General features: G+C 44.1%; 1 protein-coding gene across 1 annotated transcript in view; it reads left to right on the plus strand.

Annotated features, from left to right (window-relative positions):
- Window positions 1–16,603, plus strand: part of LOC138286355 (zinc finger protein 845-like) — a 367,802-nt gene that overhangs the window by 138,924 nt on the left and 212,275 nt on the right. The window contains exons 17-18 of the mRNA XM_069226512.1: window positions 2,266–2,379; window positions 12,090–12,759. Coding sequence (XP_069082613.1) covers window positions 2,266–2,379; window positions 12,090–12,759 — 784 coding nt within the window. The remainder of the gene's footprint in view (window positions 1–2,265; window positions 2,380–12,089; window positions 12,760–16,603) is intronic.

Genomic DNA, 16,603 nt, shown 5'->3' on the forward strand with positions numbered 1-16,603 from the left:
ATTACCATTGTGGCTCAGTGAGCACTTTACTGGGGATTACCACCATTGTGTCCTACACCAATATGTTGCCAGGGATTACCAGTATTGTGGCAGGGGCATCATGTTGCCACCGATTACCACCATTGTGCCTCGGCCATCATGTTGCAAAGGATTACCAACATTGGGCTAGGGCCAGCATTTTACCAGGAATTACCACCTGTCAGATCCAGCATATTGCCAGACTACCTTCATTGTACCAGTGCTTGTATAGTTGCAGTAAATGCCACCTTTGTGGCGGGTCCAGCATTCAACAAGAGAAAACACACTCTCCTCACCACTACGTAGAGCCATTCATATGCACACAGACACCCACGTGCACGCACAGTGCGGAGGTGTTTTAACTTACCTCTCTTCCTAAAATGTGCAGCTGTTGCGAGGTACTTGCTCCTCTCCTCTCCTCTCCCTCATGTAACTCACGATGGTGTACCCAAGAAGAAGAGTGCCTCGGACAGTCTGGGAGGGGGTAGAGCAAGGGGAGTGGGTGTGAGTGCCTGGCAGGGGTAGGAGGGGTGGGGCAGTGGGTGCTCATGGGCACTGAGAAGTGAGAATGCAGCAGAAGTGCATGCTGGGAGTGGAGAGCGGGTAGGAGTGCTTGGCGGCCCAGCAGGAGTATGGTGGGGGTAGAATCACGCTAGAGCGTGGCGTTGGATGGGTGAACAGGCTGAAGTTCCTGGCTGGGGAGGAGGGCTGCAGATGGGACGTGCGCAAAGCGAGATGGGGTGGGGGTGTCATCAGCTATCGGATGCTCATAGTGGAGGCCCTGGCTGAGGGTTTCCACCCACACACCACCCTGGACATGGAGATGCAGTGCAGGCGTTGCTGCGCTTCTCAGCTCTCATAAGAATGAGTTTTGAGCTATGGCGAGTCGTGTGCTGAAGGCCCATTGTTCTGTTCCTCAGCAATAGTTTATGCTTAAACTCACTGCAGTGACTTTGAGGAGAAACCTAAAATGATACATACATAGGGCTGTTGAACATATTTATATATGTAGGGCAAGCCGTAACATTTTAGATTGCTCCTCGTCTGTAAGACGTGTGCGTTCCAGTTTTCCTTTTACAAATGATCAGGTGTTATGGCAGCTTGGTTCCATTGAAGCAAACAGACTTCAATTCACAGATTCTTTTGTTAAATGAAGCCCAGAACTGGTAACTTTGTTTCCCACGGACTCTATAATTGAATCTATGTTTAGTGCCTCAGATTCCATAAAAGGGCGTCAGTCATCGATGCCTGCTGAGGTGCCAATCCAGGTGAACTGAGTTACCCTGAGCAGAGGGCCAGGCCCCGGTGTTCATAGAAGGCTCTGTGTCTAAAGCCAGGCTAGGCTTATTCGGTTCACGCACTCGTGGTTAGTGTACATTGCTTTCTTTCACTGCAGCTTTATTCCAGATTGCAATTATATGCATATGATATTGCTTCAATTGCTGAGTGGGTTAAGACTTCATCTTTTTCCCAGGATCTCGAGTTGTTCACTCATGTGGAGACATTGTCATGCATAGATGACTGAAATGTTCTGTTTGTAGAGCTGCTGGGGTGTGTGACAAGTTGAGACACAATACTAAAGCTGTCATCGCCTTTAGTATAATCCATCCAAATGTCACATTAGTGAGGGAGATGACATTTCTGTAGCTGATGTTTTGGCGCATTCACATTCCACTCTCCTTACCTAGTACATTTGCTGGCCTTGCACTGCTTTCATACATGTCCAAATGGACAGTATGAAATGCACATCAGAGACTGACGCTTCTGCAGACATCACTGGCTAACTGCAGTCTAGATAGTGGCTTCCCAGATCAAAAGAGGCAATTTAGTACACAAAAAATAAAGGAATTTACAATTGGACTCCGGAGGAGAGTGCCGCATCAAGCCATTCCTATTTTTCAGAGAACAGCATTCTGCATCCTTCGATTTGTTTGCCTGTACCGATAAAGGGAGGGAAACAACATGTCCCAGAGTCAAGAGGGTAGTAGGACAATAAATCAAGACTGATAGTATCATAGTGGCAGTTGTCAGTGATGGCTTTTACTTTTTTACTTTAAAGAACATCAACCCTTCATCGTCTCGCTCGACAGATTGAAATAGTCGCACCATAGAATTGTTCCCATCAGTTCCATTTGAAGAACATGTAGCGATTGTCGGCTTTTGTTCAGTTCTCTGAGCAATGGCATACTAAATTGTGCATCATTTAATGCTGTATTTATATGATTCTTTGCTTTTTATGTTAAACAGGACATCCAGATTCACCCAAACTTATTTTAGTTCACATAAAAGAGGAGGACGAGTCCTACCCTGGGGACCTGGTTGACCAAGAGGGGCTAGCAGGCATCAACAGTCGATCTGCAGGTGAGTGAGTTGTGTTTTCTACTAGAACTGAGAGATTTTAAGGTGCTGCATGCCTACTAGTGCTGTGATATGCTTGGGGCTCATCTCTAAATAGTGTCAGTGCCTGCATAACAACTGTCAGAGGATACTCCCATCTACTTGACTACTCTGGCTGTAGGCATTGGATAAGCTGGGGTATTAAGCTTTCATTAATCGTTGTGTCTAACTCGCTTGTTGATTCTAGGAAAGGAGTCTGCTTTCTTTTCTGTTGAGTGATTTCTCCAGGAATCTCCAGTTCAGAGGGGATTTATTAAATTAGTTGGACAGAAAATATTCTGCTTTCATGGCCTCTAATAATGGCCACCCTGACCACTGTTCCTCTATTTAAGTGCAGCAATAGAATGTTTGTGAGTGCAGTTTTCTCAGTTGATGCCATATTCAAGCGTAGCAGTGAGCCACTAAATTGTAGTTCCCATTGCCCATCATCCATCTGCATAGAAAGTAACATAACTGGATTTCCCATCATCCATCTGCATAGGAAGTGACATCACTCGTTTTCCACCAAAACCATCTTTAAAAGAAGAAGCAAAGCAAGAGGCTTCATTTCCTATTGCCAATCTGCACATGAAGTGGCATCACTGGATTTCCACCATTCATCTGCACGGGTGTCCTGCCCTCTGTACCCTTGGCTTTTCACTCCTCCCAGGACCTGTTTAATGGTGGCTGCAACAGTTGCTCAGGGCGTGCACCACTGGTGCGCCAAAGGCAAACTCGTGCTCTTAAACCCAGCCACCCTTTGTTGCACTGCTGCCACATAGCACCATGCAATACTGAAGAAGGGTTCACATGCTCCTACTAAGAATCATTATGCACTCTTACACACCCTACACCCACCACTCCACCCGCTCACACTGACCCAAGCCAGCCCCCCGCTCACGTTCACACAGACCAAACACCACCCACCCAACATGACTTACTTGCATGTGTGCCTCAACTACCGCTCACTCACCAAACATTCCATGGAGGTATGGGACCTACTGCACAACCATGCTCCAGACTTGCTCTTTCTCATAGAAACATGGCTAAAAGCATACTTGGCACTGGGCATTTACAGCCATGTCTGCCGGCTACAGGATCATTCGGCAAGACCATCAGCACAAGCCCAGAGGTGGAGTCTCCATCTTATTCAAAGATACCGTCAGCTACACAACCTACACGGATGCCCTTACCAGCTAACCTGAACACCTTATGGGATGATCACTTGCATAGAGATCACCAGGACCCCGTACCAATTTCACCTGCAACATCACAGAATTCATGTCACCCCTCGTCAGTGCCAGCACATTCATCTTCCTTGGAGACCTTAACTTTCACCTATAAGAGCGCACTGACCCACTATATGCAGAACCTGATCCATGATGACTAATGCAGATTCATACCTACCAGGAACACCTCACAAAGTTTCTGTAGACTGTACACCGTATTATACGGCTCCCCCTACCCGACAGATGCAAACACAGTAGTAGTGTCGGTAGACCTTGAAAAAGCCTTTGACACGGTGAGATGGGACTACCTAGAAGTTACGATGCAACGGTTAGGATTAGTAGAAGCATGGCTTAAATGGTTCCGGCTGTTACACACTCCTGTAAGCAAGTGCAGACCTCTATATTCTGGCTAATTACAAGCTCATTTCTAAATCTCTTTCCTCAGCAAGATCCTGGAAAAATAAGATGGCTGGTCATATTCAAAAGTACTTGTTGCATTTGCTGGAAGAGCATGTTATGCAACTGCTGTTGCTAGGTGCAGGGCATTTCACCACCCAACCCCACTACTCCTGTGACGCTTTTCTTCCTGGATCATGAACTGCCTACCCTTGACCACAAAATGGTCCTCGCCCCACCCCATCTTCAGCTATGATACCCTTCTGATCTGCTTCCCATGCTGCTGCCTACTCACATATCCATCCCAGCTGGAAATGTGCTGCACTCTTAAGTATGTGCTGCTATGTCCACCCAGTGCTGCCAATCCTACACTGTCCTTGCACCACCCTCTGACATTTCCACGTAATTTAGCTTTTGTATAGTAAAACTATAATTACCAAGTTGACATCAGCGATGTACATCACACTTAAAGGTTTGAATGTCAGTAGTGTAAGTTGTAGTACATGTGGCAAATAAGCATTTACTACTTCTGACCATGTGCTACCTCTTCTACCTGTTACTCAAGCTTGAAAACATCTCTAGACTGTATATACAAAAGCTTAAATGATTGATATTGCCAATGATTGTTAATTGTGAGTGGGGTTGTTGATAACCAGAAAATGTCACCTTTAGATGGGCATTGATTTTCTATAACTGCAGTGTTTTTACTCTTTGTTGAAAAGGTATTTGTGCAAGGAGGTGAAGATATTTAATATTTATGGATATAAATATGTAAATATGAAATGATCGTAAAACGTTCAGTTTACTATATGTTTGGCATGTTTGTTATGCAATTGCTGTAACAGAAGATTAGAGCTTGTATGAAATGTGAGTATGTAAACATATTGTGAGTAGAGGAGAGTGCAGTGGGTAAATGTGAGACAAAATAAAGGATGAATATTGTAGGAACATTAAATCTATACCTAGCAGTCTATCACTGCCTAACATGTCTATATAATTACAATTATTGGTTTTGTTTCAGAAGTAAGAGGGTAAGGGAACGTTAACAGCTAAGGAATATAGTGTACAAGGATGCTTGGCATTTGTATAATAGTAAAGATTAGCTAAAACATGACAAAAGCTGCCCCACAAGTCAAAATAGCTTTTGCTTAAAGCCAATGGCCTGATTTAGATTTTGGTAGACATGATGGATATCCTGTCCACCTTCTACAAGTGCATTGTATCCTACTGCACTTGTATTAATGCGGCTAAGATATCCGTAACGCTGTCAATGAGTAACCCATCCACCAAACTCTAAATCAGGCCCGCAGTCTACAAAATAGTGAAGAATAGGCATGTTTGATGGTTTGTGTGGCTATAGATACACATACTCTGTATACTCCTGCTATCTAGTGTTGGGTTTAGATGTGTGCAAGCTGTTTTTCTTGCAAGAAGTCTCTCGAGTCATGAGGCAAAGTGACTCCTCCGCTTTGTGATAATGTGCGTGGGCATCAACTCCATCGTTAGATTGTTTCCTTTCCGTCATCAGGCTCGGATGTTTTGTTCAGCACTCCTGTTCACGACCAACTGTTTTTGGGCTCCCTTCAGTTTGTTGTTAACCTCTATACCAGTCAGTATTGTTTTCATTTGTATTCCACTTGTCAAACTGTTGTCCTTCGAAAACAGAAGAAAACCATCACCCATTGATCCGACGTCCTCCGTATGGGCCTCTTCTTGTATCATCGGCTTCGACCTACGATGCGCTGCTAATGGAACGGACTCCCCTTCGATTCTATCTCAGCTGCCACGCAAAATACCCTTTCACTGACCTCCACCAGGGTGCAACCTGTGTCTGTCTCCCGATCATAACAAAGATGACTGTGAGGCCTGTTGATCTTTTCCATCGAAGAAAAAGTTGCGGGACTGCCGTAAATACATGCAGCGTAAAGACCTAGAAGAGACACCTGACATCTTTGGTCAACACAATGTCGGCCAGGCAGAGAAAGAACTGTATGAGCCTCTGCTACTGAGGAAGAGGCCCTTTCCATAGAGGACTTAGGCTCCGACATCAAGTTCGGCCTACAGAAGCAGGACCTTCCTTCAGGTCAGCATGCAGTGAGTAGCCATGCCCCTGTCCAAACCACCAAGAGACACTCGGTTCCGACTAAAACCACGGCTCACGGGCCTCCACTGCCAACAGCCAATGGTAGGCACCAAACATCTTCTCAGGATGCCCCGCCCTTCGGCTCTGCACCAAAAGCGAAGCAGAAACCTCCTGCTACCGAGCCAACCAACCTCGACACAGAGCCGGCCAGCTGCCCATTGGCTTTAAGCTCCTCGGCCTCTGCGGCTTCGGTTGCAACTCCCTCAACCAAGATCAAGTTTGGCACCAAAACCTGCAGTTTGGGCATCAGCTTTGGAACCGATCCTTGAAAATATGGAGGAGAGGCTCAATCCGAAACAGAAAAAGCTACACATACAGCCTCTTACTGGTCAGATTTTGGTAAATAAACTGCAGCCAGCGCCCACTCCATCACTTTGAGAAGGCTATTGACTTACCTGTACCTCCGAAAAAGAAGAAGGACATTGCAACCAGTCCTCTACAGCCTCCTCTGCCGTTTTCTCCTCCCCCTCTACAACCTTCTTTACCACCACCCCCCTCACCATATCACTCACTTGGTGATATAGAAGACATTACTCCACAGGTCTTACACTAGGGATCAGGGAGGGGGAAATGACACAGATCAACAGCCCACAGATTATGACACACCAGCCCCCACCGCACCCCACCCCCAACCACCCACCTGGGGATACTGACCCAAACCTCTACCCAGCTAAGCCATCACCCCCGATGATGCAGCATCCCCCCAGGAACTCTTCACTAGGGCAGCTGCATTTCACCAGGTCCCTTTAAACAAAGATCCTGTTGAAGATGAGACACTCTGCTTCACCTCTAGGGAATGTCAATATCTGCCCATGTTAAAGGGGATGCTCCTGCACTTCGATGAGATATTTAAAGAACCGGTGTGGGCACATACTATTACACCAAGGGTGGATAAAAAGTACAAATCTGCACCTTCAGACCCACTTTACATCAAGGGCCAACTCCCCAAGACTTGCTGGTGGTATCTAATCCATGCAAGTCACAGACAACAGCAGATGCCCCTCCACCTGATAAAGAGTGTAAACTCATCAACGCTTCGGGGAAGAGGGTGGCAGCACAAGCAGCCAACCATTGGCGAATTGCCAACACCCAGAGGTTGTTGGCAAGGTACAACAGGGACCATTGGGATGGAGGAACTCCTCCAACATCTCCCTGAGGTGGTCAAGAAAAGAGGTCACATAATTCAATCAAGTGTGCCCTTGACTCAGTGAACACAGCTGCCAGGGGCATCAATACAAGCTCTTGGCTACGCATTTCTGGCTTTAAGCCAGAGATGCAACACATGCTCCTGAATGTCCCTTTTGACCAGCCACACCTGTTTGGTCCCCAGGTGGACCAAACATTAGAAAAGATGAAGAAGGACACAGAGGTTGCTAACTTGATGGGAGTGCCCCAAACCCCCACTCCCCGTGATTCCTTTCGGCGTCCCACGTGCAAACAGGACACCAAAACAGCACCATCAGATGCCTCTACTTCTTCCTATAGGCAACAGCATCAGGCCTCTCCTTCAAGGGAATATAACAGAGGCACATATAGATGAAATAATTCCAAAGGTCGTGAAAAATGTGACTCTCCTAGCACCACACCTTCCACCTCCAAACTGTGACTCTTTCCTCATCCCGCCCAACCATTTAACACCTGTCGGGGGACGACTGCAACATTTCTTCACCACCTGGAAAACCATAACAACAGGTCAGTGGGTGTTGGATATTATCCAGCATGGTTATTGTCTGGAGCTCATCAAAACACCTCCAAACAGCCCACCTCGAAAACACAAAACTCTCCATAGAACATCAAACCTTGCTCAAACAGCAAGTATAGGCTCTCGCAGAGAAAGGAGCCATAGAGCCTGTCCCTATCTAATAGCAAGCCTCAGGAGTATACTCCCTATACTTTCTGGTTGACAAAAAAGACAGATCACTCCGGCCTATATTAGACCTCAGGCCACTAAATCTTTACATCTATTAGAGTTTTTCCATATGGTAACTCTTCAGGACAGGATCAGTCTGCTACAACAGGGCGACTTTATGTCTGCACTAGCCTTAAAGGATGCTTATTACTTTCACATCTGTAGGAAAGTGCCTCTTTTTGACATGGTTAACCCCCAATGCCTTTACCCCCTTTTTCTTTGGTACATGATGTGATTTCGACTGAAAGTGTACTGGGTTCATGCTAACCCGATCCACAGTGCCAGATCTCTTTCCAAAAACTGCACAGTTGTTTCCCAGTTTGGCAAAACTTTTAGCACCCTCTGCAAGACCCTAATAAATGATAGCCCTGGTACCTAGGACCTGGGGGTACTAAAGAGGGTCCTTAGGGCTGCAGCCCGAATTGTGCCACCCCAAGGGACACCTCACCAAACACATGACAGGCAGCGCGTCTTGGTGCAGACAAAAGTGAAAACACAACGTGGCACACAGCCTGTGTGTGCCATGTCCCCTAACACTGTAAGCAATATATGGAAGCCACCCCTCTAGCAGCCTTTACACCACTAAGGCCGTGTGAGGGTCTATCTGCACGAGCAGATATGCTCCTGCTATGTCTTTGTCAAGTCTGAGACATGGTAAGTGACCAGAGGAGCCATTTTAAATGCATGCTCTGGACACTGGCCAATACGAGTTCCTCAACTAAATGATGGCTTCACTGAAGATAGGGATGTTTTGTACCAAACATCTTGTATTGATGAACCCACACTGATGCCAGTGTTGGATTTACCAATACATGCACCCAGAGGACACCTTTATAGGTGCCCCCTGAAGCCCTACCAGCCTCTGGTGTGCTCGCTGAACAGTTTCTGCCTACCTGCCACCCGAGACACTGTTCTGGACCCCTAGGGTGAGAGCCTTCTACTCTCGGGAGGCCAAGAACAAAAGCCTGTCCAAGAAGAGGGTGTAACCTCCTCCCCCAGGGTAACCTGCTGATTAGGCTTCCTAAGACCGCAAGCCCAAAAGGGCTGCCACCTGTGTAATACTAATCTGGCTCTCCTCACAGGAGAGGAAGCCCCCACCCCTGTTTATAGCCCATTTGGCACCTAGACAGGTGGGAAAATTAGCTAGTCAGGTAGGCGTGCCACCTCCAGGCTAGTACCACCCCTAAGGTGGGCTATTGCGTGGTGGATAAAATATTTCCGAGGTTCTGGGTCAGGGTTATGCCCACTTCCCACAGGAAGTGGTCATATAGGGATCATAGAGACCCAAGGGTCAGTAGCCCATTGGCTACTACCCTATACTCCCCTAATGCCCCTAAATTCAGTATTAAGGCAAGCCTCTGGCACCAGAGAAGCAGATCCTGACGACCTAAGATCAAGGATACCAAAAAGCTGCGATCACAGAAGAGGAGAAAAAAAAGCAGCTGACCTGGTACCAACCCTGCTCTCCAACAACCTCCAAAGAAGGGAGTCTGAAGCATCTGGAACTGCCAAAACCTGACACCTGAAGTCACCAATGCACTCGCCGTTTCCGACCCGAGTTGAAGTGGACCACCGGTGCCAACAAGGTTCCCCAGCCCTCCGGAGTCCGAGCCCATCCTGGTTTCACCCCTCCGGGTCTCCCCGATAACACCTTCAGCCTCTGCACACAGGCCCCCTCCACTGCGACCGCTCCAGTAAAAAAAAAGAAAAAAAATACAGCACATAAGGATACCTCTTCACCCGTCACCCCTGAGCCGTGGAGAAGAGGACCAAAGATGCCTACCTGTATCTGAGCATTTTGAGGCCTGAGCCCCGCTGTTGGTTCAGCCCGACTGACCTCTTGGCCAGAGCCTGCAGCTTCTTTTTGCAGTGACTGATCACCATAGGAACGCTATTTTGCACTCTGCACCCCTCCCCTCCAGTGCCGCTGAGGGTGTACTCGGAAGGCTGTCTTTGACCTTTCCCACTACTCACCTTAACCCCAGGAGATTGGTCTTTTAAGTCACTTTACTCTACCTGTTTGCAGAACGTGTTTTTCCTCCCATAGGATAACTCTGCAGAAGCCAGAAATTGCACTGTCTCCACTTATTAAAGTGAAAAGAATTCCTATTTTAAAACCTACTTACCTGAACGATTTTTATACCTGCTATTGTTATAAACTGGTGTGGATCTCCTTTTTGAGTCTTGTGTCTCATTTATTGACTATTGTATGTATCTGTAGATGTCTTGCACTCCTCTGTGTTAGACCTAGGGCTGCACAACCACACTACCCCTAAATAGTTCATTTTGGGATTGCAGAGCAAGCCCCGTCGACTAACTCAGGAACCCTTAAACCCTTTACACGGTATTCACATACCACATAAAGGGACAGCTTCCTACAACATCCCAATCCACCCAGCTCACCGCAAATACCTTATGTTCGTAATAGCAGGAACACATTACCAGATCAAAGAGCTCCCATTTGGAGTCACTACCACGCTCCTGTGCGTTCACCAAATGCCTACCGGTAATCGTAGCACATCTGCACAGAGTATCCATGTCTTCCCTTATCTGGACAACTGGTTCATCAAAGCCAGCATGCTTCTGTAGTGTCTAAATCCATCAACTGGTGTTTACCATCGACATACAAAAGTCACACCTTGGGGCTTTTCTCAACACACAAGTGGGATTAGCTTACCCAAGTACAGCCAGGATGCAGAACATCACAGTGCTGGTGCAACAGTTTCAACCCAATCAACACAAAATATTCAGAACAGTTCAGTGACAGTTCAGTGACTCTTAGGCATGACGGCATATTGCACTGCGATCGTACCACATGCAAGTCTAAGTGTGCACCCGCTGCAGGCAGGTCCGGTGAGTCTTTGGTGTCAACCTGATTCAGTTGCAGAAAGGGCCCTTCATACATTAGGTATAAAAAGAACTTTAATTTTCTATATTGACAGAACTAAAGAGTTTTGTAAAACCATGCAACTCCTTGTTGCCTTTTCACCCCTCACAAAGGAAAGCCCATATTTAAATCAGGCATATCCAAATGGATAATTAAACTCAACCATACATGTTACCAAAGCTAAAAGAAGTTTTCCCACATCTCCTAGAGCACTCTCTGTAAGATAGGAGCTTCTATGGCTTTCCTGGGCAATATACCAATAGCTAAAATGTATTTTTAAAGGAGCTACAGGGTCTACTCCGCACACTTTCACTAAACATTATTGTGTTAATGTATTAGCACGCCAACAAGCAAATGTAGGACAGGCAGTGCTACTTACCCCTTTTTCAAGAACTGCAGCACCCACTTCCTGGTGGACACTGCTTTACAGTCTGTGCAGTGCATGTGTATCTACAGCCACACATGCCATTAAACAGATTATGTTACTTACCCTGTAAGCGTCTGTCTGTGGCATGTAGTGCTGTAGATTCACATGTGCCCGCCCTTCTTTCCTGACTCCTGTGGCCGTTGTAGTACCTTCTTATACTTCCATATGCATGGATATCTTATCACTAACACCTACTCACACTCTGTTCTCACCCGACTTTAGGAAAACAATTTAACAATGGAGTTGATGCCCTTGTGCATTAACACCGATAGGAGGAGTTACTTTGCCTTGTGACTTGAGAGACTTCTTCGAAGGAAAACAACTTGTACACATCCAGACCATCACTAGATGCCAAGAGTATGCAGAGCATGGGAATTGGCAGCACTACATGCCACAAACAGATGCTTACAAGGTAAGTAACATAATCCTTCCATGTCATAGATGCATGTACACAAGTCAATAGTTGGCTCAGAACATATACAAGAATTGGCTAGAAGAAAAACAAACTGGTTACAGCAAGTTAAAATTAGGTAAATAAACAGAAATATGTAGAATTATTAGTTTGTACACCTATTATGTTTAGATGAGTTGCCTGCAGCATAATGTGTATACGATAAGGTATAGACTATTTATAAAAAAATATCTCTATAGAATTGTTTTTACTAGGTAAAAGCCAATAACCCACTTTTGTTTTAATCTAACAGACAATGGAAACATGAACAAACAACGGAAAGTTGGGAATTCCATCAAATGTACACAGAAAACTAGAGCCAGTCAAGTTATTCCAAGAAAAGCTGTTGGGAAAGAACTCCATAGCTCTTACAAGGGAGCAAAGCCTAAAATTCATGTGTGGTCTAAAAGTAACCAGCAACTGAGAGAAGAAACAACTGCCCAATATGAAAGTGATTTGAGCAATTCAGTACAATTCAATATAGATCAAGGACAACCTAAAGGAGGATGCTTTGATACATATAACGAATGTGGCACAAGTGTAAGAAATTCACAGGTTCTTGATTGTCCCCCAAACACACAGCAAATCCAGAGACCATATGCGTGTAATCAGTGTGAAAAAAGCTACAGTTTAAAAGGTGAGCTTATTAGACACATCAGAACGCATACTGGAGTAAGACCATATGCATGCACTGAATGTGAAAAAAGCTTCTTTCAGAAGACTCATCTTATAACACACCGAAGAACACACACTGGTGAGAAACCTTATGTGTGTTCTTTCTGTTATAAAAGATTCAACCGGAAAGACAATCTCAATGGACACCAAAGAATACACACTGGGGAGAAACCATATAAATGTATTGAATGCGACAAAAGCTTCATTCGTAAAGGTGATCTTAATGAACATCGAAGAAAACATACATAGTTGATGGTAATATATTTAGTATGGTACTGTTGTAAACAATTTATAATAATCCAATGTTAGTGGTGGGTAATGTTTTACACTGGACATGTGGCACAAGACTAAGGCTCCTCTCAAACTCATTGAGAATGATTCTCTGACATGGCATGTTTCCAAAACAAAACCCAACTCAGAAAATGTACACCAGTGAGAAAAGTCGTGTCACACCATAGCTCAAGCACTGCATAGCACAAAGCTTTTAACTGAAAAGCTCAAAAATTGAAATTTAAAAACTGGATTTGCAATGTTAAAAAAAGAAAATGTACTCCAACCCTATCAATGGATCCATTACATTGCTGTGAAGTGTCATTAAAGGACTTGGCACCAAAAATTGAAAACAAAGTTAAATCAGAGAATGGAAAATAAAGTAGCACAATTCAGTGGCGAAATGGTAGTGTAGTATTAGAAAAAAGTATTTGGAAAGAGTCACTGTAAAGTCTTGAAAACACTTATAAACAATCTTGAACATTGCATTTTACATTTTACCATATCAAATACTGAGCTTCAATTTCTAGGACTGGCTGGGGGTTAAGGGATAAAGGCTAGAGTGTACTGTACTGTGATATCTGTGGTTGATGGAATTGTTACCTGAAAGCCTGGAGGTAGACAGCTATACTTCAATTTCCACTGATCATAGGGATGTACTGGAGACCCTTCCAAACATAGTTTGCCATCCCAAGCGTGATTCTAGATTAGTTTAGGCTCTTGTCCTAATTGCGTCCCAGTAATATGGATTACACCAAATCTTGCTTTCTTGTTTTCATTCTTACTCTTTAGATGGTGCCACCTTCCTGTGAGACAGGTGGATTTGCATGCAGAGTCAGTTTAAGTTTTGGGAGGGTAAGTTCTTGAAAATGTGATAGTCCTTGCTTTTTCTGAAGTTTTAAAACTTCCATGTTTTCGGTATTGGTATTAAAAGGCTGTGTGGAAAGACAGTACTCAAACTTTAGATAGGGGGCAGGTAGATTGTCTCACTTTACACTTTTTACCAGTTACGTCAACAGGTTTTTGCTTTGGAACATGATAACACACACATATACATTACAACATCTTGTACACACTGTCCAGTCCCAGTGCCTTATAGTACACAATTTGAAAAAAATATGCCACCATCTTAGGAATACACAGACAGTAAAAACAAGCCCTTCAGTCAATTCAACAATAAATGTGATGCCCCATAGCTGCAAGTCATATCAGCTGCGAATAGGTATATCTTTTGCCATTGGAAATCCATGGAATTCTTCCTCTTATTGACAGGGAGGTTACTCAAAATGACCTGTAGAATGTTTAAAAAATGTATTCCATTAAACAATGGCCTCTTAGAGTACTGGGTTGACACCTGCCTCTCACCTTTTAACCTTGCGTAGACTTTCCAAATCAACAACCAAATGATCTAAGAGGCAGTAAACAGGGTGAGTGGGGAACACAAGAAATATGCGGAGAAACAATGAGTGTGTAATTAAGATTTTGGGTAAGTAATTGGCTTTTTTTTTTTTTTTTTTTTTTTTTTTTACATTTACTGCTCTTCTTATTAGTTGCTATTCTTGTTTGATTGAAGGTATATGATGGTGAAACCAACTTCAAATAATAAGGATATGCTAGAAGACAAAATCTTAGATCACTCTATGCTCAAGGAAGTTTTGTTTAAAACACCACTTACCTTTGAATCCCAGCTTCAAGCTCACCAGTACAGAAAACCTGGCAAACTCGCATTTGACCAGGGTAGTCACAGAAGATGTGCTAATACTTTGAGAAAGAGCAAACTAAAATTAATAAAAGTAGAATGACAAAAGTGAAAATGCGTTGAATCCTGAATGTACACCTGCGCAGTCCACTAAACATTTAATTGGTCAGAAGACCACTCTGACAAAAGATCCAGGACGTACACTGCAAGAACAATATCATGACTGTATTGAAAAAAAGGTGATTGCAAAGCACTTAATAAAGGCAAATCCCAGGAAAGCAACAGAGAGGGATTCTGGTAACTTTCCAGAGATACAAGTTCACTTTGCCACTATTGATGTGCACCAATTGCTGATGACTGGGTGCACAGGATGCCAATCCTTAGCATGACATGAGGATTTCTGGAAGGAAATAGTTTATAAGAGTTCACAAGAAGGAACTTAAAGGCACATAAATAAAGATTATTTGGCACAGTAGACCCACTGTTTGCAAGAGGCTGCAATGCTAGACAGCTAGCAAGATTGATGGATAGAAACAGCTGGTAACCAAGAAGAGGCCAACGTGTGAATGTGGAAAAGCTCAGCTCCAGCAAAATAGGAAGTTTAATAGGTGTGGGATCTGTCCCTAAAATCGAACCTGGAGACAAAGACGGGAAGAAGCAATGGTATAGAAACAACAAATAATACACTGCCTCTCTACACTTGAGGTAAGTGTTATGTTATAGTTACTTGTAAAGCACAAACCTGCAGAGCTTGTAGGCAGTGAGAATGTAACATAACTATTAAAAGAGTTGCAAGAGGGTCACTAGTTAAACAGGTTTTAATGGCTTTCATAAACTTAAAAGGTTCAGAGCAGATAGCAGTGGGAAGGGAATTCCATGATTTGGAAGCTGAAGACGAAAATGGAATGGTTCTGGTGCAGAGAATAGAAATCAGGAACTGATTTGCAGAGCTTACAGCCTTAAAAGGTTGATAAAGCTGGAAATTGGTCATCAGAGATGGAGCCGTATGGTGGTGTAATATTTCTGGATAAAGTGAGCTTTATGAGGTAAATAGGGATGAAAATGTACAGGTGTCGTGGCAACCAAGTCATAGATAGAATGTAAATTCCCTGGTTGATGAAAATAGAATCCTGGAGCAGAACCATAACAAGCACTGTGGAATCGGGAGGAAAACATGACCAGACAAGGCTACCCAACCGTAAGATCTGTTTTGAGAAACAGAGCTAAATTAGGAGTATGTGAGTTCTAATCTGAAGGCAACAGCTGATCTACTTTAACATCCTTTCCTCCTAGATCATATACCATCAAAGTAGACAGCTGAATAAACAGCCAGTAGTCCAAAAGATGAAGTGAGTATCAGTCTGTCATTTAACTAGGCCTATGCTTTATGGATTGATCATGGACCAGGACCGGCAGATGTAACAGGGTGAAATAAAGTCCAACACTGTGGTCAGATCTTTCATATTGAAGTAGTGGGAAGAACTAAGAGGAGGTCAAAGTCCTTATAGTTTCTGGTACCTCAGATAAACCTGGCTACTTTGGCGGGGTTTTCTGTGGCTTTTAGGCAAACAGCATTGCGAAATTGCTAGCTAAGGCCAAACCCATAGCACCCCCACCATGGTAGCTGCCACATTCCTCTGGGCCTTGATCCAGCTACAGGCACATGCATATTTCCATTTCAGAAGAGCAGAGATGAGCCTAGAATTAACTTAAAATAGAGCACCTATGTGTTCAGACAGTGACTGGGGAAAAAGGAAAGTTGTTCGGTCAAAATCTAGTGAAATTTCTTGATGCCAAGATACCCATGGGTATGTAAGAGCTTGCATGTCTGTTGAGTGTCCTCGTTTGCTTGAAATAGAGCTTATACAGTGCTCTCGTTATAAATTAATCTTTGCTTTCATGCTTTACTCACCCCAACGCGATCTACTATAAAGATTCTGCTATTTGCCAGACCAAATGGAGATGCGTTCTGTGTTCAATGACAAATAACCAGATTGGTTAATTTTATTCCTGGGAATTACCTCAGGAGACTATGGCTTAAATACCATGTGGATATTCTTCATAATCACCCATTCACATCCTGATGCAGAAGAAGGGATACTGAATACTGCTAAAGGCAACTG

Source organism: Pleurodeles waltl, chromosome 3_2 (assembly GCF_031143425.1).
Source record: "Pleurodeles waltl isolate 20211129_DDA chromosome 3_2, aPleWal1.hap1.20221129, whole genome shotgun sequence".
Classification (NCBI taxonomy): domain Eukaryota; kingdom Metazoa; phylum Chordata; class Amphibia; order Caudata; family Salamandridae; genus Pleurodeles; species Pleurodeles waltl.